At 36.5% G+C, this 26,528-nt stretch overlaps 1 protein-coding gene across 1 annotated transcript in view; it reads right to left on the reverse strand.

The window, feature by feature from the left end:
- PHF14 (PHD finger protein 14) overlaps positions 1-26,528 on the reverse strand; it is a 158,420-nt gene that overhangs the window by 21,292 nt on the left and 110,600 nt on the right. Inside the window, exon 18 of the mRNA XM_054060246.1 lies at positions 17,493-17,606. Within this exon, the coding sequence (XP_053916221.1) occupies positions 17,493-17,606 (114 nt within the window). The remainder of the gene's footprint in view (positions 1-17,492; positions 17,607-26,528) is intronic.

A 26,528-nucleotide genomic window follows, 5' to 3' on the forward strand; every position in this document is an offset into this window, starting at 1 on the left:
ATACATGAATACTCGATATTTAACCTCAAGTTTATTCTGCTGAGCAACATACTTTACTCACCTCACCAGGAATGACCAGGAGTCTAAAATTTGAACGTTTCAGATGAAAGGATACTGACTATATGTACAATTTCTTTGTTTCTTTGTTTCTTTTAAAGGACAGCCCACCTGTTTTCCATCGACAATAACAGCAGTTGCCAGACATCCTCTCCTTTGAAAAAAGAACTAGTTCATGACTAAATTACTAATCCTCACTTAGCAGCATTCAGTTATTGCTCATCCCAGTATTTTATTTTAGCTTTCTTCTGTACCTGGAAAAATAAGCTTCCAGTCTTTTCATGTAAAATGAACTGTAAATACCTGAAAAATTTTAGTCAGGTTGGGATGGGGTGGAGCGACAAACTCAAGTCACATTGTACTGGTCTATTTGCTGGTAATCTGTTATGTCAGCCATTGCCCCTAAATCCTTTCTGAACACAGTGACAGATTTCTATCATCACTTTCATAAGCCAAACCTTTTAATATTTTAGATTTTTCATCACTCGGAAAAAAAGATGTAGATTCTAATAGTCATAATAGCAGCCTTTGTCTCAAGTGTTACAGATTTTCTGAGGAATACAGCAAGTTGTGATCATATTTATATCAGCTGAGATTTTTTTTCTAATTTTTATAGATAAACCCATCCCGCTTTCACCATGCCAGATGCATATTCCTCACTAATCCAAAAATTTTAAATGCATAATTGAATTTCCATTCCTCAAGGCATATGATTTTGTAATCCAGGGCAGGAAGGGATGAGAAGAGTCGATCAACAACAAAATGTCATGTCTGTCCAAACAAATGAAAGGCCAGATTTACTCAACAGCTCAGCTTGTGCATCATTCTCTTGCTTTCTACGTTAACATCAAGCTCTGCAAAATCAAGCATTAGATATGTTTTCATACTCTCTGAGCGGCACACTCAACCACATGTTTTTCAGGAGAGATGCTTGAGGACTGAAGAAAAGCCAATGTTACTCCAATTTCCAAAAAGGGCAAGAGGGAGGAACCAGGAAACTACAGGTCAGTCAGCCTCACCTCCATCCCTGGAAAGGTATAGATACAAATGCGATTGACGCCATTGCTTCTCTCTAATAAGTACTGGAACCTACCACTTAGAGGAGGGTCTCATCCTGATGCAGGCAGTTGATTGGGTTGAAGTACTGTGTTATTTTGAGGCCTCTTGAGGCCTCTTTCCTGTGCTTGAGTTGTCTGAAAGTTAAGACAATTTGCTTACACAAGATGCCCTTGGACAGTAGAAGCAATGCCCAGAACATAACTGATCACCCTTATCTTCGACATTGATTTTAGGATGGGATAGTGCAATAATTCCCTAATACATATGCTAAAAACACTATGGCAAGGAAAGAAGGCAAGCAAATGGAGCGATCCTTATCACTTTGTTTCTACAGAGTGCCCATCTAAAAGTAAATTCGACTTTGTCTGTAAATAATCACAAAAGGTAAAGATTCAGAGTCTGTAGGAACTGGAAATATTTACAGAAGGAACTAAAATTGAAATGGCAAGTTTCTTTCAAGCTACTGATCATGCAGTATTAAACAAGTCTTATTGCCTTATCATAGCAATTAATTTTTGTTTCACATTAATGACATTCTTATCATGCCTAAGATGCTAATGCAATTTGACAACAGCAAATACCATAAGATCACTTAGCTTATTCATGTCACTAGCAGAGACAAATGCACAGCTTTACAATAATGACCTTCCTTACATATGAATTGCTTCCAAAATGAAGGACTGCTTCTGTGTTTTTATCATGAAAAGGAAGGATTCATTCTCACGTTGTCTTTTAATATCTGATTTTTTACAGAAAACAATTACCAAGTTTCTAGGCAGCAGTTTAAACGGAATTGTTTGGTATACCTCATAAAATTATTTTTAATAAGTTTCCTCTTAAGTACATGACCTTACAAAATCTTCTAACTTGTTTCAACATCAATATGATGTGATACTAATGAGTGATTAAAGTTAAATTTATCCCAGGAAAAAAACACTTGGAGTTCAAAGTAAAATTCTCTTATACATCAGAAACATTGAGCCTTCGTTTCAGTTTTCTATGTACTTCAAAAGAGCTGTTCCAGGCTGTGACTGATGCTTTGGGTCTTTTGTGGTAGAGAGTGGCTCCAGAAAATAAAAGGCTCTTCTGACCAAGTGCCTTGGAGAGCACCTCTCCCAGAAGATGTGCATTCTCCAGCTGTAGCTGGATTTATGGAGCAAGTGGCTGCAAGCACAAGAGGTGCTGCTGCTGCACCTTCGGGTTTGTGGAAGGAGTACTCAAAAAAAAGGCATGAAACTTAACTACTTGCCCTTGAATGAGAAGCGGGTACGGTTCTCCCCTTTCAGAGAAAGTCAGTATATGATCCTTTAAAGTACCTGAAATCAAATCGTTTTAAAAATAATAAAGGGATAGCTATGAATTCTGCAAAACAGGTAAAGGCTTTGATCACTTACAACTTTCCTCTTGTGCTATTACTTCATTACAAACAGGATCAACATTTCACTGCATTTTCTTGTTAAAGAAACTGGAAGCATAGGTGAAACTCTATTAAAATACTGAATCACAGTATTCCCGTATTAAAACGCTTTGTTACAAATGTATTTTGAATACTAATTATATTCTTATTATCTCAATTACTTTGCTATGTGTATATTTAAACTTAATTATATACTGTGATATGTACCTCTCTATTACGTTTATTGATAAGGCTAATTTTAACTAAATTAAGAATTCATTCAAATACACTCAGTATACATGTATTTCCTGGTTTTTTGCAAAATATATTACTGTTGTACTAAATAGCGCAGCTCTACATATATCTTAAGCTTCTGTAACCATAAAATATGTACCTTTAGATTAATAGTAAATAAGCATCGTAATTTGTTAATGTGTTCCAAATAAAATATTTGCAGAATTATTATGACGTTTACCACAAGCTTGTTTTAACTTTCATTTGACCTTCCCTTTTTCTTAAAAAAAAGGTTTCCATGTTTATACATACATTCCTGTTAGAGATGGGGTTGAACTTGTCAGAAGCATTTTAATAAAATACTGAAAACCTCTTTTAATTTATGGCAGATATATTTTCAAGAAGGAAAATGCTGATATTATCTTGGTTATAAGCTCACTGCTGAAATGATTTAGATATTCTTTTCCTTTCACACAGTATCAGTATAAAGCTTTTCTTTGCAGGCAATGAATTATAGTTGACACTTCAAACCTATTCTATCATATCTTCTAGTTCAGAAAAATGAGAAAACATAAATATTTATTCTATATATACAGAAGAGACAAGACTCTGATAAAAATGATCCATTATGGAATGATGAATAATTGTTACACGTGTCACATTTAGAACAGCAAAGGGCAAAAAAATTTGCCACTTTTTTAATATGAGGATTTGAGGTTATTGTGTAAATAAAAATGCAGTCATTTTATCATATTTGCCTGGTAAGTGTTTAAGTCCAGTGATTTCTGATGACATTCATTTCATGACTCCATGGATGATGAAGCTGCTTGATACAGACTCTTGGTCTGATGTGATAAACTCTATTAATGATGTGTTTTAACAGTGGAAAAATATTTATACGAACAGCCTTCCATTTTCCCAGTTTACATGTGCAATACTTCTCTAGCTTAAGCTTATCAATTAATAAGCCTAAGAATCCATTTGTTCCATTAAGTGATCTGTTCACTGCCTTTAATCTTGTTTCTATTATTAATTTAAGTTTGTATATTAAGCAGAGAAGTAGAGGCTATTATAAAATGCTGAATAATACTCTGTAGGAAAAAACCACTGACATTTCCAAATATTTGAAACAATATTATCAGTCTTATTATCAGTCTTTCCTTTTAAAAAAGGCAAAGCCTTCCTATGAAGTGCAAGACCTAGTCAAAATGCAGTAAATTGAACTAATACAACTAGATTTTGTAAAGAATTTTCATTGACACTGTCTGGTTTTACACTAGAAATGGAACCTCTTTGAGGTTTTTTTTTCTTTGTTTTCTTTCTTTTCTTTCTTTTTTTTTCTTCTTTTTTTTCCTATATATTTCAACTATATAGCCCTAACTGCAAAATCCAAATGTATTCACAATACAAATTATGGAGGTAAAAATAAATACTCCAAATGACCAGCTCTTGGGGTACGATTGCCATGAGGAAAGTATAATATATAATTGCACAGAATTGTCAACTTGTATTACACGAGCGTCACAGACTGTAACACAGAGACCCCTTGCTTATTAAATTCAAATTTAAATGCATGTTGATTGAACTAAAATAAACTAGAATTAATTCAGTAAATAAAATTAGGAAGTTCTGAAGCTATAATACCCTGGAAAAATTGGCTCAGCCCATCTTCTCTGTGTGCTACATTTGCATTGAACAGTGAAATATAAAGATTAATCCTAACTTACCAGAAAAAAAAAAAAAAAGGAGCATATACCACACCACATATGCAATACTGCATCTGAAAAGTTTTAATTTTTGACACTACTTCTATGCTTCATCACTCCACCCAGACACTGGCAGGTATCCTTTTGGCATAAAGAAACAGGGAACTGCATTGGGTAACAATGTTCATCTAGCCCAATTTCTTGTCTCCTTCAATGGCCAGAGGCAAACATGCAGGGAAGACTGCAAGATGAAGGCAAGAACAAATAAAATTAATCCCTATCATTTTCCAAAATTAAATGTTATTACTAAATACAATAACCTTTGAAATAAAAAAAAAAAAAAAAAAACCTGAAATACATAGTATCATAGGAGGAATTTAGAAAACTTAGACTTTAGGAATAGTAATATTATTTTAGAGAACACAATAAATTCTTCCACTTTTCAATGTTAGACAAAACAATTGAAATAAAAGTGTATTTTCAAATTTTCTTTATGCTTTCAGTGTTTCTACGTGAGATCTTGAGGGAGGGAGGAATAAAATCCATTAATGGCACAAGGCGGTGAAGAAGCAAGTTGTCTCTACTCAGTCTTTCTTCCTGGAACTGGGGTTGGGTTTGTTTTTTTGTAAGGTTTTATGTACTTCCCCCTTCTGAATAACTTGGTGCCTCTGCAGACACTGAAAGTTTCCTCAAGTAACAAGATGACTTCAAAGTTATTTTTACTTTGCTGCTTATAAGGTTAAAATACCAACAATGGTGACTTCTAGAATATCTACAGGCTTTGAACGACACTCCATCATTTTTGTCTCCATTGCCGTTTCAAATACCACGCTTAAAACTATAAAGAAGCTATTAAAACAAGCAACATTTTGCAGAAACAAATATCTAACATTTTGCACAGCACGCACACACAAAAAATTGTATTCTTTGGGTGACTCCATTTTTAAATGCTGACTTACTAAGGTCTTTTTCTCAGAGCTAACTATATAAATAAAGACAGTCCAAAAAGAGAATAAATATAAGCACCTAAAAGGCACAAAAAATTCTCTGGTCCTCTCTTTCCATTCTTTTTCTTCATGATTCCTACTTTTTCATATCTTGTCTTCCACTTTGAGTACTATACCTCCCAGATTCAGAGCTACATTAGAACAAATATGCCCTTATTCTTGACTTTGTATTTAGTTTTCTACATTTTTTTAAGAAGGTATTTTCCAAAGGCCTATCTTTGTCCTCCTACAGTATGGATATTTATCTTCATAATACCCACACTGTATGACCAATATTGGATTAACTGAGTTTACCTATAGTGAGTCCCTACATTCAAAAATTCTATTGAAAATTTGGAGAAAACTGGAGTAAAGTACAACAGAACATTTGGAAAACATACAGGGAACAACTCTATCGTCATTCACAGAATCATAGAAATATCAGGTTGGAAAAGACCTCTTGGATCATCGAGTCCAACCATTCCTATCTGCCACTAAACCATGTCCCTGAGCACCTCTTCTACCCGTCTTTTAAACACCTCCAGGGATGGTGACTCAATCCCCTCCCTGGGCAGTCTCTGCCAGTGCCCGGTGACCCTTGCTGTGAAAAATTTTTTCCTGATATCCAGTCTGAACCTTCCCTGGCGCAGCTTGAGGCCATTCGCCCTTGTCCTGTCCCCTGTCACTTGGGAGAAGAGGCCGGCACCTTCGTCTCTAGTTGTACAGATCAAAGGCAACTTTCTTCACTGACTGCTCATTTTTTAATTATTGCTGCAAATCTGTTCCAAATTACAACCTACTACTTAAATGTACTCTGTTTTTGGAGAAAGGATGCTCAGGTTAGGGTCCTAGAGTTCTATGGATCTCTGTATTTTGTTGAACCCAAACCAACAGCGACAGTTTTCAAACAAGTAAGATGTGGATGCACCTCTACGCACTAATATTCTGAAAAGATTTCTTCTGATAATGATCACAAAAAAAAATTTCACAAGTAGAGAAGCACACGTATGCCACTTTGTGTGCATTCCATTGTCTGCAGTTCTGGATTCCAAATCAGTCTAAATTTTGTGTAACAAATCACCTGTCTGAAAATCTTACAGGTACTAATTGATCCTAATTTGCAGAAAGACAAGCAGGATTTTCATTAGTTACAACATTAAGCAGTAGCTCTTAATTTTAGTCAATCTCCTGAACAACCCAAACACTACGAGCCTATTCCTGTGGAGTAAACTAAGAGGAAAGCTGTAGAATGAGGGAAAAGTGCTACTTTTGAACGGATAAACACAGAAATACTGGGCAATACACCAAAGACAGAAACACTGAAAGGTATTTTGAGGGTTATTTTACTGTACTTGCTCTATAACACTGAAATGACAATGCAGTATCACTGTTGGTCCTAGACAATTTAGCTGTAGGCTGCCACTCATGAGAGAGGTTGTGGTCCACAGCTCTGCGTTCCCTCCACCCCACCGTGGATGTCACCCCATGGTCTGCCAGATCAGCCCACCAATCCAGCCAACTCATCTTGTGGTCCAAGACCAGCAGGCTGGCTGCACGTACAGAGTGCCCTTTCAGAAGTAGTGTGGGCTTGAGTTGGTGTAAAGTGAATGAGGACTTGCTTTGCTGGCTGCTGAACTGCAGAGCATCCCCAGCTCCCCACTTAGCCAGTAGTGAAACACATTCACCTAGGCTAAAGCCTGGTCTCAAGTGTCCAGAAAAAAACTCTGCAAGCATCCTTCTCAAGGAACACTGGCACAATCTACAGAGGTTTAGACAAATAATTTTCATAGAATCATAGGATAGTTTAGGTTGGAAGGGACCTTAAAGATCATCTAGTTCCAAACCTTTGCCATGGACACCTCCCACTGGACCAGGCTGCCCAAGGCCCCATCCAATCTATCCTTGAAAACCTCCAGGGGTGGAGCATCCACAACTTCCCTGGGCAACCTACGCTAGTGTCTCACCACCCTCATCATAAATAATTTCTTCCACATGTCTAATCTAAATCTTCCCCCATCTAACTTTAAGCCATTCCCCCTCACCCTATCACTACACGCCCTTGTAAAAAGTCCCTCCCCAGCATTCTTCTAGGCCCCCTTCAGGTCCCAGAAGGCCACTAGAAGGTTGTGCCAGAGCCTTCTCTTCTCCAGGCAGAACAATGCCAACTCTCTCAGGTCATCTTTATGGCCCTCCTCTGGATCTGTTCCAACAGTTCCATGTCATTCTTTTGACACGGTACTCCATGTGGGGTCTCACGAGGAATTACCTGCCTCGATGTCCTGGCCATGCTTCTTTTGATGCAGCCCGGGATATGATTGGCCTTCTGGGCTGCAAGCACACATCGCTGGCTCATGTTGAGCTTTTCATTAATGAGCACTCCCAAGTCCTTCTCTGCAGGGCTGCTCTCAATCACATCATCCCTCAGCTTCTACTGAAATCATAGATTGTCCCAACCCAGGTATAGGACCTTGCACTTAGACTTATGGAACCTCATGAGATTCACAAAGCCCACTTCTCCAGCTTGTCCAGGTCCCTCTGGATGACATCCTGTCCTTCTGGTGTGACAACTGCACGACTCAGCTTGGTGTCATATGCAAACTTGTTGAGGGTGCACTCATCTCTCTGTCTATATCATCAGTGAAAATATTAAACAGCACTGGTCTTGTTACAGACTTCTGAGGGACACCACTTGTCATGGATCTCCATCTGGACATCAAGCCATTGACCACTACTCTCTGAATGTGACCATCCAACCAGCTTCTTATCCATCAAACAGTCCACCCATCAAATCTGAATCTCTCCAATTTAGAGAGAAGGATGTGGTGGGGGACCGTGTCAAAGGCTTTACAGAAGTCCAGATTATGTCCATTGCTTTTCCTGCGCCCACTGATGTAGTCACCGCATCAGTGAAAGCCACTAGATTAGTCAGGCAGGACTTGCCTTTGGTGAAGCCACGCTGGCTGTCTCAAATCATCTGCCTGTCCTCCATGTGCTTTAGCACAGCTTCTAAGAGGACCTGTTGCCCTTCTTCCAGTCACCAGGGATTTCCCCGGTCTGACATGACGTTTCAGATATCACGGAGAGTGGCTTGGCAACCACATCAGCCAATTACCTCAGGACTCTGGGATACATCTCATCAGGTCCCATGGACTTACATATGTTCAGGTTCCTCAGGTGGTCGTGAATTCGACCTTCCCCTAAAGTGGGAGAGGCTTTACACCCCTGGTCCTCATCTTGTTGTCCACTGACCCAGGAGGGGTAAGGAGAGCAGTTGCCAGTGAAGACTGAGGCAAAAAAGTGGTTGAGTACCTCAGCCTTCTCCTCTTCTACTGATACAAGGTCTCCTTTTTTGGTTGACATATCTACAGAAGCCCTTCTTGCTATTCTTTGCTTTCCTCCAGCTGCTTGGCCTTCCTGACTCCATCCCTATGCAATCAAGCATCATCCCTATACTTTTCCCAGGTTCCCTGTCCCTGCTTGACTGCCCGTGCAGTTCCCTCTTGCTCTTCAGTTTGACCAGCAGCTCTTAACTCAGCCATGCTGGTCCCTTCCCTGCCTGACTCCCTCCATGTGGGGACTGAGTGCTCTTGAGCTCTATGGAAAGCACTCTTAAATATTTGCCAGTTCTGTTCTGCTTCCTCACCCCTGAGGCCTTTTTCCCAGGTGGTCCTATTGATTAACTCCTTGAAGAGCTAGAAGTCTGCTTTCCTAAAATTTAGGGTCCTGACTGTACTCCTCACGTGTCCTATATCTCTCAGGACCTTGAACTCCACCAGTGCATGATCACTGCAGCCCAGGCTGCCTCCAATCTTGGCGTCACTGATGAGGTCACTTGCATTGGTGATCACCATGTCCGGTATTTCAGCAGCTACATTGTGCAGTAGAACTACCTCCACCTCTTTTGTGTGTATGGAGAATACAGAACAACATCAAAGCAGTCCCTTATGTGAGGACACAAGAGTATCTTTACTGGCAGAAAGCATGTGCTAATTTCCTGTGCTGACTTAAATCAATTTAAACAAGAATTTTAGCAGCGTAAAACACATCAGGACTGGATAATGGATAACTAACTTCTAAAAACAACCACTCCTCATCATAGCATGAGTCTCTGAGTTTAACTGTATTTTCAGCAACATTTTCAGAGTCTCTAAATAAAACAAAACCATAACTATAGCATAGAATACATAGTTCTGGATATTCCAGGTAATCTAGAGGTTTGCGAAGACTAAGAGGGCTGAGTAGCCACTTAAAAACCAAAAAAAATTAGCTATAGGAAAACAGTTCACTTAAGAGGAATTTAACAGGTCAGTGAAGACTATGAAAGATAATGGTGTGTGTTAATCCACTTCACACTCTTCAGAAAATACATACTTGGCATTAACATAAATTTAGTTTTAATTTGCTGTTAATTGGGGTAGATTAATGTATATATGACTATCACAAAACTACACATTGATAGAAAAAAAGAGTTATTCTAATAAATAACATCACTGATCCTAGTGTGCTAAAATATTTAGGTAATATGAACTCTTCAACATCTAAATATTCTGGTTAACAGTGAGAGAAATTTAAAGAAACAGTACTTTGATGAAGCAGCATTGTGACACTATTGGGATTGCACTGCAGTTTACAGATAACCCTGAAACAACTGGATAGGGAAAAATCTATATAACCTACGTTATTAATGACTACTGACTGACCTTTGTTTATCTTCACTACCTTAAAGATGACATTGAAATGTTCAGCTCTGCTCAAGCTTTATTATCTGAAGTCTAGACTATAATAACTTAAAAAGGTTCTGATGATACTTTCAACCTGTCGTATTAAAATAAAACAGAAAATTTCTGACATAAGGTATCACCTAGAAAAGAAAGTTCATTGCTTTGTTCACAAAGTAGAATGTGAAGTCTGATATTCACACTGCATACAATGACCAGAGAATGTATTTGCTCAATTTTTCATGCAAATATTACAGATAACAGAGAAGATAACAAATCCCTCAGTAAAGAAAGAAAAAAGATAACTAAGAATGTGTAGATAACATACTAAAGGAGTCAGGTTTACTTTCCTCTAGGAAAGAATTTCAATTGTGTATCACACCTGCCACACAGCAAATGAAAACAGTAGCTTATATGACATTATACCACACCACGGCACAAACACCTCAAAACAATCCAGATAGCCGACCAGGTAGTGCACACTGGTACACTGAAGTCCACGGATATCAGTACAGCTATCAAAATCAACAGTAGGTGGGAAACAGCCTTCAGCTTGTACAACTTTCTGCTATTTTCTCACTTAAAGCTTGCTTAATTCTAATTTTTCATTTCATTTTCCACTTTCTTCCTCTAGCAAAAAAAAAAAAAGATTTAAGCATGTCCTTTAAAGCTGAAATCAAAGCTATTTTTTCTTAGAATATATCAGCTTGTTTAATGATCCATAACACTTTAAAGCAGCCAAATATAACAACATGTTCATTTCAAATTGAATTTACAAAAAGCAAAAGAAATTTTTTTTTTGTGGACAAGGTGTTAAAGAAAAACAAGATATCTTATTAAATATATAGTAGCTTTAATTTAACTGTCTTGTCTGATCAATTTTTTTATATGTTTCAGATTTCTTTTTTTTCCAAATAAAAAAGAACCTAGTATTATTCAAGTAAAGATTTTTTTTTTCCTCCTTGAAGGAATGAATTTCCAGCTTATTTATATTCAGAATATGAATAGAAATTTGTACACATGTGATTCTAAATGCTACTGGCTTCCTGTTTTCAATACTGCTATTTTTACAGAGAATGTATCCACAGATCAATGACCCATTCATGTGATCTGGAAATGCCAAAGAATAATACCTCAGGGAAAATACCATTTTCACTTGAGTTAAAATAATCATTTTTACAACAGCAGGAAAGCATGAAATCCTAAAATCACTGAGGATGCCATCCAGAAAATCTATATATCTGGGGAAAAAAAATATGAGTAGAGAACTAATAATTGTTCAGACAAATTAATTGCAAACGATATACATGGTAAAATGAATGAATCTCACAGATTAATAAACCGTTCATTTGGCAGCATTTACTGTGGCATTTTTGTGCATGTTTTGTCATTTTTCTGTTACTTTTTATTGATTATGGCTACTTGGAACTGATGATCTCCAGAGTACATACACATCAGTGTGTATCAAGATTGATGAATGTACCCCAGATGTTGGGAATCATGCGGAGGGTCTGTCCATGCACAGGGTATGTGTTGTAACCCTGTAGGTTTTCCTGCAGTGAACTTGCAGACACTCCTGAAAACAGAATTGCAGCTGATAGAGAAAACTGCAGGAGCATCTCCTTTCCCCTCCATCACTGCAGGAGAAAGACATTCTTATGCTGATGTGCGAGTATGTGCTTTTGACAGGATACTGCTTGCTGCCCTGTGCTGTCTTTCAATCCTTCACCCTATTCTCTCCCCAAAAGGAGAGTGTGGTATCATATTATAACACTTATCTAACTTTTATAGTGGTTTTTTTATCTTTCTTTTTATCTTTATTTTTTTTTAATATTTTTCTCTGTAGTCCATAAGCAGACAGTGGCGTCAATTTTTGAATCCAATTATTTGAGTATTGGGGGAAAAATCCTGCAACAGTTATTTTCTAAATTTCTAGCATACTTCATTTATTGCTTTTAGAAATATGGCTAAATGTCAGGCAATAAGAGAGAATACTGCAGGGATTCTTAGCTTTTGACATTTTAAATTGCCTCTGCTTTGGTTATTACACAATAGATATTTTCGTCATCTAAATATAATGTATCTTTGTAAAATCCTTTAAAATATGATTTCAAATCAATGAATGCCATTTTCTATTTGCCTTTAATTTCCTCTCAATGGTAAGTTCATCAGAGTGTAACAATTAATTAACTTAATTAAGCTAACTTAATTATGTTCTTTCATAGGTCAATATGTAGAGCTACTCAGATTAATAGCAGAGCTTGTAAAGTTAATCTTCTTGTATAATGCAAATGATGCCAAGTCATGTATTAAATACCTTCCTGAGAAACAGATTATATAGAACTGAATATACTTTAAAGAAGGGCAGAGACTGTGAAAAGGTTAAATAAAGAAAAATGTCTTGGATTTGTGGAAATTTTAAACAGACCTAATTAATTTTTTAAATTAATAACATTCTTCTAAGAGAAGCCCTCATTCCATAAGGCCATTTACAGCTTAAATATACATAAATAAATTTTGACTTCAAAAGCAGAACTGCATGACAGCATTTTCCAGCCATCTTGAGCCCTTTATGTTTTGTTATTAAGAAGATTACATAAAACAGTCATGTGAAGAGATTAGACGGAAAATATGAATTCCTAATTTCAGAGCACTTGCATGCTTACTGTATTTCCCAATTTATTTTACAGAGGGATCACTTCAGTAGTCAAAGGTATTATGTTCTCTTCTCTGTTCGTTATAAATGCACTTTTAACACAGTTAGACTCTAAGGCTTTTTAGGCATGTGGTTTAGCACTTTTGTTACAAAATATTAATGGAAACTATACTAATCATAATAATTACTTGTAGAAGCACAAAAAGTAAAATCAAACAAATCTAAAGAGGTTCTTCAACTCCTATGTTTTGATAAATGAGTCTGATTGTTGGAATGCACACTCAGACACAAGGATTTGGATTATGGGTCAAATCACCACATTTCAGCCAAGTAACCAAATCTCAGTCTTCTCTAGCATGAATCTGACTTAGGTCCAGAAAATATTCTCAGTGCAAAGTGATTCCAGGTATGTATTCTGTTGAATAATAATGCAACAAATAACAATACTGCAACAAAGAGTTGCAGCACAAAGAAAACGAAGAGGAGAAATGTTTCCCTTTGCTTTTATAGGGAATAATGCAGATGGCTCCCCTAGATTTTCCAGAAATAATGCAATGATTTCAACACTGAATTCTATAATCCTTTTAAGCTGCTTGTACCATAGTTATGACAAATGGCAGATGACTTAATTGTGGGACGCATCTTTTCCTATAAAACAAAACACTATACCTCAGCCATGCATATCTAATGGAAAAAAGTTTGTGCTCTATCCAGATAAACTGCAAGCACTGAATGTCAAATAGTTAAGGAACAGATTAATGGCTACCTATCTTAATCTTTCTTTAGCTGAGACTCACAATGTTTTGCACAGCTTTTATAGTTACACACAGCGCCCAGAAAGCACCACAGATACGTAAGGTATTCACGTTCATATGCTACTGTCAAGTCATTTATTTCACCCTAAAATGCTCCAGAACATAAATACATGATTTTTTTTTTATTTTTTTTGGGGGGGGGGGGGGTGGAGAAGAGTAGGGGTTTGGCTGGTCTTTTAATTCAATTTTTATCCAAGAGAGAATGTCACAGTATTTCATCTGTATCTGTATTGCTCTGGCAATGCAGCCATTCAGAAAGAACAGCTCTGCTAGCCTCGAGGCTTACACTATTAAAACATGATTAATTGATTTGCCACAGGATCGGCAAAGGAAATTAATACACATAACTCATGTATTTCTATTTTACTTCTAATGAAAGAAGAGGATATGCCTCTTATGAGACTCAAGTTTAAGGGAACTGTCAAAACCAGTCTCTTCTTACTTAGATAACCAACACCATCACTTCCCATGGATTAGTGCTGCTTATGAGAAATGGTATCAAGATACAGCCCACCCGTCTTGCTTTTTAAGGGTAAGGGTCATGAAACCCAATTCATAAGCCTTTCAATTTTATCAAACCATTATAGCGTTATTGAAACAAGCATATTCATACACTTAAAACATTTTAAAAACTCTGAATCTTAATTAATCAACATATCCAGATGATTTTCTTTCGTCAGTTCATGGTAAAGAATGTGTGATGCTGGAGAAATAATTAAATGTAATGATCAGGTCATATTAACAGTAGTGCAGTTCTGATTTTAAATATTACTATTGCAGGGAAACCACCAAAGCTATATAAAAAAAGTATAACATCCTATGAAAAGTAGCGTTATTCTACAGTTTCTGAAGAAATTGCTAAGAAAGACTAATGAAATAACTCTGAAATTAGGATGGCACATATCTTCTGTCGAACTTGTCTTTCAATTCCAGCTCTTAAAAAAGACAATAAATATATGCAATAGCAACTCAAAAATCACTCAGGAAACTACTTATTTCGGTATAGATACTAATTAAAATCATTCAGGCATTCAAATATATTCAACTTAAATGTTTTTGAGGATTGCACAGCTTTTGAAAAAGCAGAATATAGCATCTTGCTAACTTTAAGAACAGTTTGTTATTTCATAACCCAAGTGTTTCTGCACCTGAAATACGTCAATGAATACATGCACTTTCCTGAATTCTTCACAGCTACAAAAATTTCACCGACATCAGAATCAAAACACTCAAGACACTAATTATTTCTGCAGTGGCTTTTGTCATGTGCCACATAGCTGAACACCGTCTCTGTCCCACGCAGAGTTAAATCTGATTTTAGACCATGAAAAGAAGCTGGGAAGAAGGGAGGTGGTAAGAGGAGCAGATGCCATTCTGCCCTCCTCTTGAGCAGAATTCAAAATTCAGTCATCATTTCTACTATGAGGAATGACTGGACAAGCAAAACAAAGCCTCATCTGAGTGATCAAATGACATCCCACAAAGTTAAGACTGATGACACAAGAAATTGAGTGTTAAATTCAGACGGGCCTACCTAAGAGGAAAGCAAATTGTAAGCAGAAGTCCTACACTTTATACAATAATGTGGAAACTCATGGGATTTTCCTTATTTTGTCCTACTAGAAATTGTCTCTCCTCAGGTTTGCAAGTCTGAGACTCTTTTTGAATATCACTTTCCACACCCTTCTCAGTTCCTCTATACCATCCTGAAATCCATAGTGATTAGCCATTTTGCCTTCTTTAAACTTTTATTCTATTTCTCTTTTCCATTGCTGCATTTGAACTTTTCCTTAACAACTGCCTTCTCACCAATACTGATGGGTTGAATTCAGATGAGACATAAACAATTACAGAAATAATACATTAATTATCAGCTGTAGTAAATTCCAAATATTAACTCATTAAACAGATAGGGAAAGAATACAAGGGAGTGATGCAGCAGGAGACTTCAAATAACATGAGAAATAAAAAAGGCATTAGTTGAAGTAAAGCTCTGCAAACACTTTTTTTTGACCTGTTTCTTAGGGTGTAGTTCACAAATGTTTGTTTACCGTGCTGACTTACCCATGTGTAACTTAGATGGGTTGTTTCATGGTGGGTTCTGAATTTGGAAATTCAGCATGCTGGTGTCCCCCTTTCAAGGCTCCCTGCAAATCCAACCACAAGACTCTTTCTGACTCACCTCTCTCTTTTTTTTATATAGACGGCAGTAAATATGACTGGAGAAATTCTCATTCCCTTATAAAACACATACAATAATTTATGACCCCAACTTCAGTAAAGCAGCTTCAACATAAACTATTACTGAGATATTTAGTAAAATTCAAAAGGTGTATTTCCATGTTTCAGTTCTCTGAAGTTTCCTCTCCACCCTAAACCTCCACCCCCAGTTTAGCTGGTTTTTATTCCACAAGAGGAAAAATTTTATACTCATCTTCCTCTAGGTTGCATTTTACTAATTAACTATGTTTTATTCCTCTTTCTGCACCACTTTTCCTCTATTTTTATTCTCAAATGTCACCTGTGCTCTCAAATTTAATTTCTTCAGTAGAATGAGATAAGTTGTCAAAGCTGAGACCTAAATGGCCCTCCATAGACCAGAGGCCCTTTTACTACTCAAGAATATACAAAAAAGAATTACTAAAAGCCTAATATTACTCTATCCTCAAGAGTGCTTAGATTTGATAACCTGACTTTCTATCTTAGAATATGTGGTGACACTCCAAAATAAGTGAGGTACCTATGAGAAGACACTTTTTAAGAATTCTTCTGGCCCTGTACTGTGGACTTCCCTCTTCTTCATTCAAAGTGACAAGACTATCAGAGGAAAGGACAAATTCAAGAAGGTATTTGATAATTTTCTAAAGGCTGCGCTAAAGAAGTAATAAATGGCACTATATTTCCTATGGCTGGTATTTCATATTCCCTGTCACTGGGATGATTATAGCCAAAAGACATAGAAGAAAAAAGCAAGGAAGACTAGCCTTTATATTACTGGGACTTGGAATATCTTTAACAATAGCTATTAAACTGTTTGAGGAAGCCAAAGTTAATAATGTTAAGGCTACTCCAAATGAAGAACTTCCTTCTCACAGGAAGGGTTAATTTAAAGATAATAATGGTTCTCTAAAGGATGATTGCCCCCATAGAATGAAGTTCTAAGTCTGAATTCTGCAGGCAAACTCTCCTCCAGCTATGGCATACTGTGACAAACACCCATTGCAGGGACAGAAAAAGCCCCAAGACATTGGCTATTTATGGAACTACCTTACAAGCCAGCACCTTTTCTTATAACAACAGGGAACATCCACTTCTGATCATACTACATCATTAGCACCTGGTATCATTTTTGTGAAAACAAGGGCACAAAAAAGGCACAGTATAAGCGAAGGTCTTTCCATTGCACAACACATCCGTTAGCTGTATTTAAATTTAGTGAAGGATGACCAAAGCTTTACCTCTACCTATATGTACAGATGTTACTGTACATATACTGTTACTGTACTGATGTTACTGTACTTCTGACTCTTTAATGCCATAAATTTTAATTTGCCAGAATCTAATGAGACCCCTGTAACTGTCATGCCATGAAAGACAGGAACAAGAAAAAAATATTTTCATTATCACTAATAAAAAACAGTTTTAAAATGTACTAGATGCAATATATATGGTTTATAGGTACTGTTAATCAAGACCCTAAGATTTACTTTGGTCTTGCACGTTGTTGGTACAGGGAGGATAAGATTAAGCTTTAGCTTTAAAAAGTCTCTGCTCTGAGTAATACAACACTAGGCATGAAAAACAGAGGCAAATGTGTGTCCCCCAACAGTTAATCTTGGAAAAGAACAGACACAGAATGTCCTACCTCTTCTGGAAGTTTCTGTGCCACCGATACCAGCTCTTCAGAGCTACTTCTTGAGGTAGAGGGTACCACATTACCTGGGGCCTCTGAGACCACCTCATTTGACGGCTCGGAGTCCTGAGGGCAACAGAGACAAATAGACCCCTCAGCAGCGCGTTGATGTGGCACGCCAAGAAAATGAGACTTTTCAGAGGTGCTGTACTCTAAGCACACAGAGAAATTAAGAACACTTGAGGTCTAAAACTCAACTCTTTTTATCCTGGGCAACTACTCTTACTGCAGAAGCAAACCCATCTGTCATGTATTTTCTCTTAAAATAGTAATACTTTTTTCACAAGAGCATTATAAGACTTGTTAAATAGCTATACAGTATTTCAGAACTGCAAAGTTCTAAATAAGCATGCTTCTTTTGCCCATACCTACCCCTGCTCCTGAAATGCAAAAAAGGGAATATTACATTTTACCCCTTTATTCAAGTGTAGTTAGCCAAGACCACACTCGAACCATCCCCTACAAATGTATTTTATCAATCACTGCAAATCAATATAGCACACAACCTGCTAAAGTCAGTAGTAGAGTCGCGTGTCTATTAGTAACTTCAACAGTACAGTAAAGATAAATAAAATAAAAAAATCTTAAGTAGTTTACATTCTGCTTTCCAAATTGCAATGCAACATGACTAGATCAGTGAAAACAAAACCCATTTTAATACCTTCATTGCTTCACACAGTGGTTTTGATAACTGCATAGATAGAGATATTTCACTATAAAGAAAGAAAACCTATTAATCGGTACTCTCTCTACTGTGCTTGTTGCAATACTCATTACAAAAGATATTTTAGATGTCACTGCTTAGCAAGCGGAATATGTGCTTTTGATATATCACTTTCTTTCTACAGTCATTAATTGCAAGGAAATCAAGATTACACTTTTGGAAATTGCAAGCTGAAAAGCTCATTCTTAAGTTTTCCATCATAACAATCTCTAAAAAGTAAATTAAAATGTCATAATTATAATATCCAGCATTTACAGCTTAACCCAATGTTTGACTGTTGGAAGGGAAAAAGTGAACACAGCGGTCCAACAACCATTACTGAATCACAGGTAAGATTAGACGTTGTAAAAGAATTAATGCATGGAGAGGGTTGTTGGAGGCTAGAAAGTTGGAAAAACCTCTTTGGGCCTGGAGGAGGAATACTCTAATACCTCTATTTCATAAATCTTTTTAGGTGAATCCTTTTAAAATAGTTTCTGAGCTTAAATATATCAAATAAAGCTTTTTATCTCTTTCTCATTGTACAACTCTCTGTGACTTAAAGGATATTCTGGCCCATTCTGTGGCCTACTACGTTACGTTCAAGGTTTGGTATGAGGAATACGTTTTATGAAAAATCAGATTTCAGTGATGACTGAAGAATAGCACTGATTAAAATGTTAACAATGAAGTCCAACTGCCATTTCACTGAACTGTTGTATGGGTATAAGCACTGGATCTGTGGAATAAAAGGAAAAATGAGGTACTTTGGTAGAGCTACCACCTCAAATAATTCCATGACAGGAATAATAAAACATTGCTTTTCAGCTTTCTAAGTTCCTGAAAACAATATCAACACCGTGGCTAAACATGGTGAACTGCAAGAAGAAACATCTATAGCACTGCGATAATAAAATTCCGATTCCCCTCTGTTAATTGTATGAAAGCTCTATGCTCTATAAGCCACCAAAATAAACTTTGCATTGTGTTCATCCTGACATCTTGCTGTTTTCCCTAGCAGATCCGAACAGGCAAATATCCTCCCTCTCGAAGGCCGCCTCAGTTTGGTCCTTGGTAAGCTATGACAATGAGACTATTTTTCCTTTTGACCCAATAAGCCACGAACTGACTCTGAGTACTGAACAGCACTATTTTGTTATCTCCTTGAGAACTGGAAAGTTAAATCACCAGCTCAATACGGTTCTGCACGACTTACAAAAATGAAAGTGACCACTGCTTCTGTTGGAAGAAAATGATGTACGCTTGTCTAAACTCTTGGTGCAGTGATTTCTCGCCTTGAATTCTGCCTGTCTTTTGTGTCTGAACAAACTTTTATGATGTTGCTATTACCTGTGGCCAGATAATTGTAGCAACATTTTTTTGGTACTTATGAGTTTTGAAAGTAATAAACAATGGTTTTCAGGAGTAGTCTGAGCAACTGCAATTTGGTAAAAATACATTCCTGTTTCATTTCTCTTGCTTCAACAGGACCAGCACATCTCAGATTCTCTTTCCTCATCTTCTTTCCAAGTAGCTTGGCCATCCTTTTCAATATTTTTCTTAAGAACCAGATAGCTAATATAATGCTTCCATTCCCAAGGACACGGATTGAAATAAAATTTACTTTGTAATTCAGAAACCAAGCTAAGAAAACGTGTCTCCCTTTTCAATTACACTGCTTTCATTATCTATTTTCACACTGATGTCACTTCTTAGGAAAACTGTAAAGAGCCTGAATATCTGTAAGAAAGGCAATCTGTGTTGTTCTGAACTAGTTCGGCAACATGTGAAGTACAGCTTTCAGAAATAAACATATTCAGAATTGGAATGAGATCCTTTCATGTACAACTACAACAAAAAATATGCTGCAAGGTCCAAGTGAGAACTTTCATAAAGCTTCTTCCCCGTGTTTTATGAGTACATTGCCAACTAAGCAACATTCTGGTAACAAATCCTGGTACCTTGACTTGTACTTAGGCAAATAAAAAACCTGAAAAGGTATTAAAATTGTTTACTTTTCTAAAGAAAAGCAAAAAATCTGTACCTCCAACCTAAAATAATGTTTTTATTAAAGAAATGTTAAAGAGAAAAATGTATTTTAAAAATAAGTTTCTTGTCCTTCCCAATTATTATTTATATCATAATATATTGGAGTGACTTGCAAAAAGTAAATCTTTCTTTTTTCTAGTCCTTGTATGATGAAAACCATGTCAACGGCACTTTTCATTTATCTGTAAGACTCAGCTGTAGCAGTGATGGACGTGACTGTTCACAGACATGTATCCCACACAATAACTAATTAGGTACATATCTTTTCTAGTGCTTAAGCTCTTCCCATTTAAGTAAAATATTATTATAGTTTCCAGCCTACATACGAAAGCTCACATATCTGCATTTTTTAGTTAGACAGATCAAGACATAGCTTTCTAATGGATCACAATATTTAATTATATTAATTAATAAATTATGGGGAAACCCACTATTAAGTGGTACTTCCAGTTTCTTGAAAATACAGAAATAATTTGTCAAAATATAAGTGTATCACTGTGGTGGTGCAATTCTTCTTCCCTGCTAGGACACACTCACAATTTTTTAGGGGCCACTCATCAAAACTTCTGAGCAACCTCTTTTCTTTCTCTTCCCCCCAGTCCAGGCACATATATCAGGCACACACCGACCAGAATCATCCAGGATTCCATTGTTCAAAGGCAGTGATTTGGGATGTTTAAGTTACACCTTAGTTATACCCCAAATTACTGTGTTTTGGAAGAAAATTCTCCTAATCATCTAAGGATAGACTGTCTATTGGTGATTTTAACTGGGCATATTGTGTGAGAGAGGATGCTCATTATGAAACTGCAGTGGTCCAGCATGCTTAGACACTCTCTCAGTGCACTTGGGCTCCTCTAGGTCCAGAGAACATTTTATCACATGAGAGAGATTGATTGTCAGTCACCCTATGTCAGCTGAATGTGTCTGATACCTGAAGTGTGGCCCAAGTAGGGTGGTCTTCTGTAACTAACAGAAGTTTCCAGAAACATGACATCTAAGTTGGAGCCAAAATTAATATTAAAAAATCAAAATAAATATTTAAGTATCTGTTTAAAGTCAATTATCTCATATCCTATAAGTAAGCAATCATATGAAAGGCCGTTTGAGCTCTTCCGCACTGCAGCAAGCGAGGTCCAGTAATCTCCCCCTGAGATGGGACACCTATCAGGTGTAGTGTATGATATAATTCGCTAACACAGTAAATGAAAAGGCCAAGGCAAAGTTGACCCCCTTGAGATCCATCCACTGCCTGTCAAGGAATGCTGATATATTGCATGTGAGTATTCTCACTAACCTTATGAGGGAAATTTTCAGACTAGTCTCTCCACTTGTCTCTTTATCTATCTATCTATCTATCTATCTATCTATCTATCTATCTATCATCTATCTATCTATCTTAATATTATGTATGCTTAAATATGCATACATATCTTTATAACTATTACTATTCATACACCTTTTAAAATATAAGTACAGATCTTTATAACTGTGCATGCCTAACTAGTAATGTATTTCAGCATACATCTATATTCTTATATCGTTATATCTGTATATGTGCTTATTATGCTGTGTAATAAATGGGAGTGAATCTTGGCATATTGAAAAAGTTGCTGTTTTGATTATAACAAATTCCATACAGTCACCTTTAAATATTAAATTGGTTTATGATTAAGTGCTGCTAAAAATCTAATAATTTGATCTAGCTCAAATTATCAATAAATTCTACATTACTGCTAAATCATAACTGTGTAAAATATTTCCACCTGGGAAAACCATAAACAAATAAATTCAGAATGCTCAGTAATTACATTTTTCCTACACAATTCTGATTTTGATCAAAGTTCCTCAGAACATGACTCTTCTTGGACTGATGAAAACTTAAAGAGGAAACATAAAATGACATGCACTTATGCCATTTATGCAATAAAGACAGCCCTGCTTTGAACTACATGTCTTTTCATATGACCTAAATGTTCACACAGTTTCAGACACCACAACAGCTTTGGCCTGAATCAATCACAGTTCTGCAAAAAACCAAAAGTATTTTAATTACAGGTTGACACAAATACATAACAAATTGGATATTTCAGTCCTGGATGGAACTTGCTTGCTAATTTCGGTATCAGTTAGAATCTTCTTGGCAGCTGAGACAAAATTGTAGCTGGTTAAATTCTGAGTCTTGGAACTTCAGCTTTTAATTCTATTTTTTATAATTCAAGTCAGTAGAGATCAAAGGTGTAGGAGAGAAGAAATTAAGGGTGCATCCAACTGCACACCACCTTCAAAGCATTCAGGTCCCCTTCATTCCATTTGGATACTTGCCATTTGCATCTACTGCAAACAGAAGCAAACATTGTGCCTTTAATTTTGTCCTTTTCTGGGCAAAAGTATCACTGATACAGTATGCTGAAAAATCAATAGTGCATACAGAGCATGTGCACTTCTTTTGTCAGCTACAGAAAAGTGATAGATTTTGGAAAAAAATATTTACATTTTATGCTATGCTGATGTTGTGGCTTAATTTAAGGACTATTATTTTTTTTAAGAACAGATTATTAAATACAAGGTCAATACACATATAGAGATATGTATCGTATATGCAGATATACAGGTGTATATATATACAGACGTATATTAATAGGGAATGTTGTGGTAACAAAACACTGTAGTTGTTTACCAATGGATGTTACACCAGGACAGATGTTGGCTCACAGGAAACAGAAACTCTACACAGTTTCTGATTTTGAACAAAATGGAGAACTCAGATATATAAAAAAAGCATGCCTGTAATACTTTGCTGGAAAGCATAAGCAATTGTATTGAAATATAATGATGGAAAAGGAGTGTTCTACATTTATACCAGCCAAGCATCTGCTATTTTTTCTGCCATTGCTACCTTAAAACAAAACAAAACTAAACTAAAAAAGACTTGAAACAAAGCAATCCACAAACCCACAAACCCTTTGTAGATGATTTCAAACTGACAGGTTTGAATATATTACGTTAACCCTGCATTGGTCTTCATAGATCTTCCTTTACCTTGGTCCAGTTGAAAATTATACAAGTCATAAATTAGCTTTAAACAAGTTTTGAATCAGCCTGGAACTAGTTTTCAAATTAAAGAGATGTCAGTATATTACATAGTACTGTCATTTTATTATCCCAATCAATTCTGTGTGGCCTGAGGTAGGAAGAAAATGGATGCTGTCTTCATTTGCAGAGGGTTTATCTCTCACACCAGGCTTTGAAAACATGACTGCAGTAATGAACGGGAAGCCAAAGTTACTAACAAAGACTTCTAACAGTAACAAAGCAAAAATATTTGTCCCCCTTTGGACTTACAAAAAGGAGGGGGGAAGCCCTTTCTGAAACGTGAAGCCAGCTTCTTAAGGCTGAAGGACTATGGGAAGAAATTAGCACATTTCTATTAAAGTGCTGAAGTGCTTGCAGCCTCACGGAGTATAATTTTCAGTGCCGCACAGGAAAAGCCCAACCACAGAATCCCTGCATCATTGCTCCTACCCATCCTTAGCCTCTCTTATACCTCAGGAACGTACTTTGAAAGTCTTCATAATGTCTTAAACAGAATTTGGTAAAATCGAGTGAAGATGAGGTATCTTCACAGTTCACAGGCAGCCAAAGTAAAGTCCCATGAGAAATGGAGAGTTTATCTTAATCTACTTACACTCATGAGATCAACTGCTTTGCCATTCCTAGGATTTTACCCTCCGTTAGTTAATGAGGGAAGAACAGAGGCTTTAAAATTTTAATTCGTGCTCCACAGATGTAAAATTTCCCTTCATCTTTCTATTGTGCCTTTGTCACTCTCCTCACGCTGATCTTGCTTAACATCTGACAATCTCCACTCTTCCTCTGCCCTCTCCAAAGATGGAAAATTACAAATGCAACCTTTAACGTACATGTGCTAACCTCCTACACTGCCTGTCACAGAGGCAATGCCGTTGTTCTGTCCTTGGCTATTTTTCTCTCTCTTGAGAAGGAAAGGATGACTTCTATGTTTATACACTGTTAAGACAACAGGGTCTCATTCTCAGTTGACTCTGAAACAAGCTCAGTTCAGGTAATAAATCTTAACCTAGCTGTAAAACCTTTGCCTTCTTTTAAAGACAGAAACAAAAGAAAAACCTTTTATAATTTTCTGTTTTCCAAATATAGAAACTTAATTACGTTCTTTAGCCTCATGCTATTTTTTTTTTTCCTTCAAACACACTGAGCAAAATGAAAGAACTAATATAGTTACAGGAAGTTTCCAATAAATACCATCTGGTTCAACTATCCTTCTTTCAATAACCACAGCAGTGACAAAGCAAGTTCGAATCTGTGAAATCTACCTACATTTCCAAGTGTCAAAGGGTGAATTCCCACTTTTAGAGTTGTTTTAAAGTAAGGATGCTACTGTTGCTAATAATTTACTAGAAGTGTTTGAACAACATATGTAAGGAAACAGGGTCATGTATTTTCTCTGGATGCCTTCTTTGAATGGAAAAAAATATTTTACATATATTTAAAGCTAGAAAGAGCACTCTCGAAATAGTACTTTTCATGTTTATTCTTCCAACTCCATCACATGCAAATAGCAACAGCAAAGAGGATATTTCACCATTTGAAGGTATTATCATTCACTGACCTCTGTAACCTGAATTAATTTCTCCTTTCCAATCCACATTATCTTCTACATTTCCATTACTCAGTTTACTAATCCTATCTCTCTTCAAATGAATCCTCCACCTTTCAAACCAAACTGTCCTAGATTATTGTATTTTTCTTTCAATTTCTCATCATGCATTGCTTCCCAACACTTAACAGACATTCTTTCAGCTACCGTGTCTTCCCATGGCTTTTCCTGGCTCAAGAAGTCTCTGAACTGTATTAAAAATCAATTCTAAATGCTGTTATTAATAAAAACTTACTAGAATACAAAACCTCAAATTAAACTCCAAAATATCCATTTACCACAGTAATATCATCTCATCTCTCCTGCTACTGCCATGGATTAAAGACACTGGTACAATGTGGCTCAAACTACTGGCAGAAAAATTCTGTGTAAACACAAACATCTCTTTTCATCACCAGAAATTTTTAGAATTTCTTCAATAAAGGGGAAAAGCCAATATCTATCCTTTTTATTTATCCTATCTCCTGTGTCTTGCATAATTTAGTAATTACCTAGGGCACCAAAGCAACAGATTTTATATGAATATCCTTTAGCAGGATATTAATAAACTGGGAAGAGTGTTGTACTATGCCATTATCACTGCATAAGAGTAACTCAATTCTTTTTCCTTTTTTGTGCATGCTGCTTTCTTCCTGTAGATTGTTCTGCTATTTTTTTTGTTGTTATTAATAAAGTTACAGGCATATACTGTAGCATTGAAAATGGGTTTTGTCCTAATTTTTATTATTTAATGGAGTTTTAGAAGTTATTTTACCGAGTTCTAAAAGCTCCTTAAGACAATCAGGATATTTCATCTTCCCTGTGCATACTTTGTATAATTCTGATCTCCCCGATCCTTTTTACCCCATCTGGAAGCAAAAAGATCAAAAGTTGCAAAACAAACTCTGAAACACATCACACACATGTACAGCCACAGTAAGTGTGGCCCTTACTGTGTTGCTCTATGTACGTTGCATATAACTTGTAATTGTTGACTCCAATATGTTTACAGAATGATAGCGGCACTTTACACCTAAAATTTGAACCAAGTTTTTCTAAAGAACCGACGCACAAAGCCATCTGCTACTACTTGTGGAAGGCTGCACTGCAGCTACAATTGCTCCACCAGTAAGGCTGAATTTGGGTTTGCAGTTGTCTGTTTCCTTAAGCAATGTTTTCTTCCCTTAAGAAATGATCAGGGGCAGATCACAGCAATCCATTCATACAATCTCTCTAAAAGATCATGTTACTGCATCTCTTTTTCTATTCAAATAACATTTAAATTACCCCAAGCTTTCCACGCTCTTGGATTGCCGAGGCAGTGACAACTTGAGAGTAAGGTACAGCAGCAAACTCACTTCCACCTCTCAGGGTCAAGCTGCACATTTGCACAATTTATGGTTGAAGTAGTCTGCTTTACTCCACTTCAGCAGCTTGGGAGAAAGCATACACTAAATTTGCTCACAATACTTGGCTAATACTTAACTTGAACTAGAAGACGAGAGCACTTGAGAAGATCTCTGCTCCAAAAAGCAGCTGCTTTATTCTTACAAAAATA

The sequence above is a fragment of the Cuculus canorus genome, chromosome 2 (genome assembly GCF_017976375.1).
Source record: "Cuculus canorus isolate bCucCan1 chromosome 2, bCucCan1.pri, whole genome shotgun sequence".
NCBI classification, from domain to species: domain Eukaryota; kingdom Metazoa; phylum Chordata; class Aves; order Cuculiformes; family Cuculidae; genus Cuculus; species Cuculus canorus.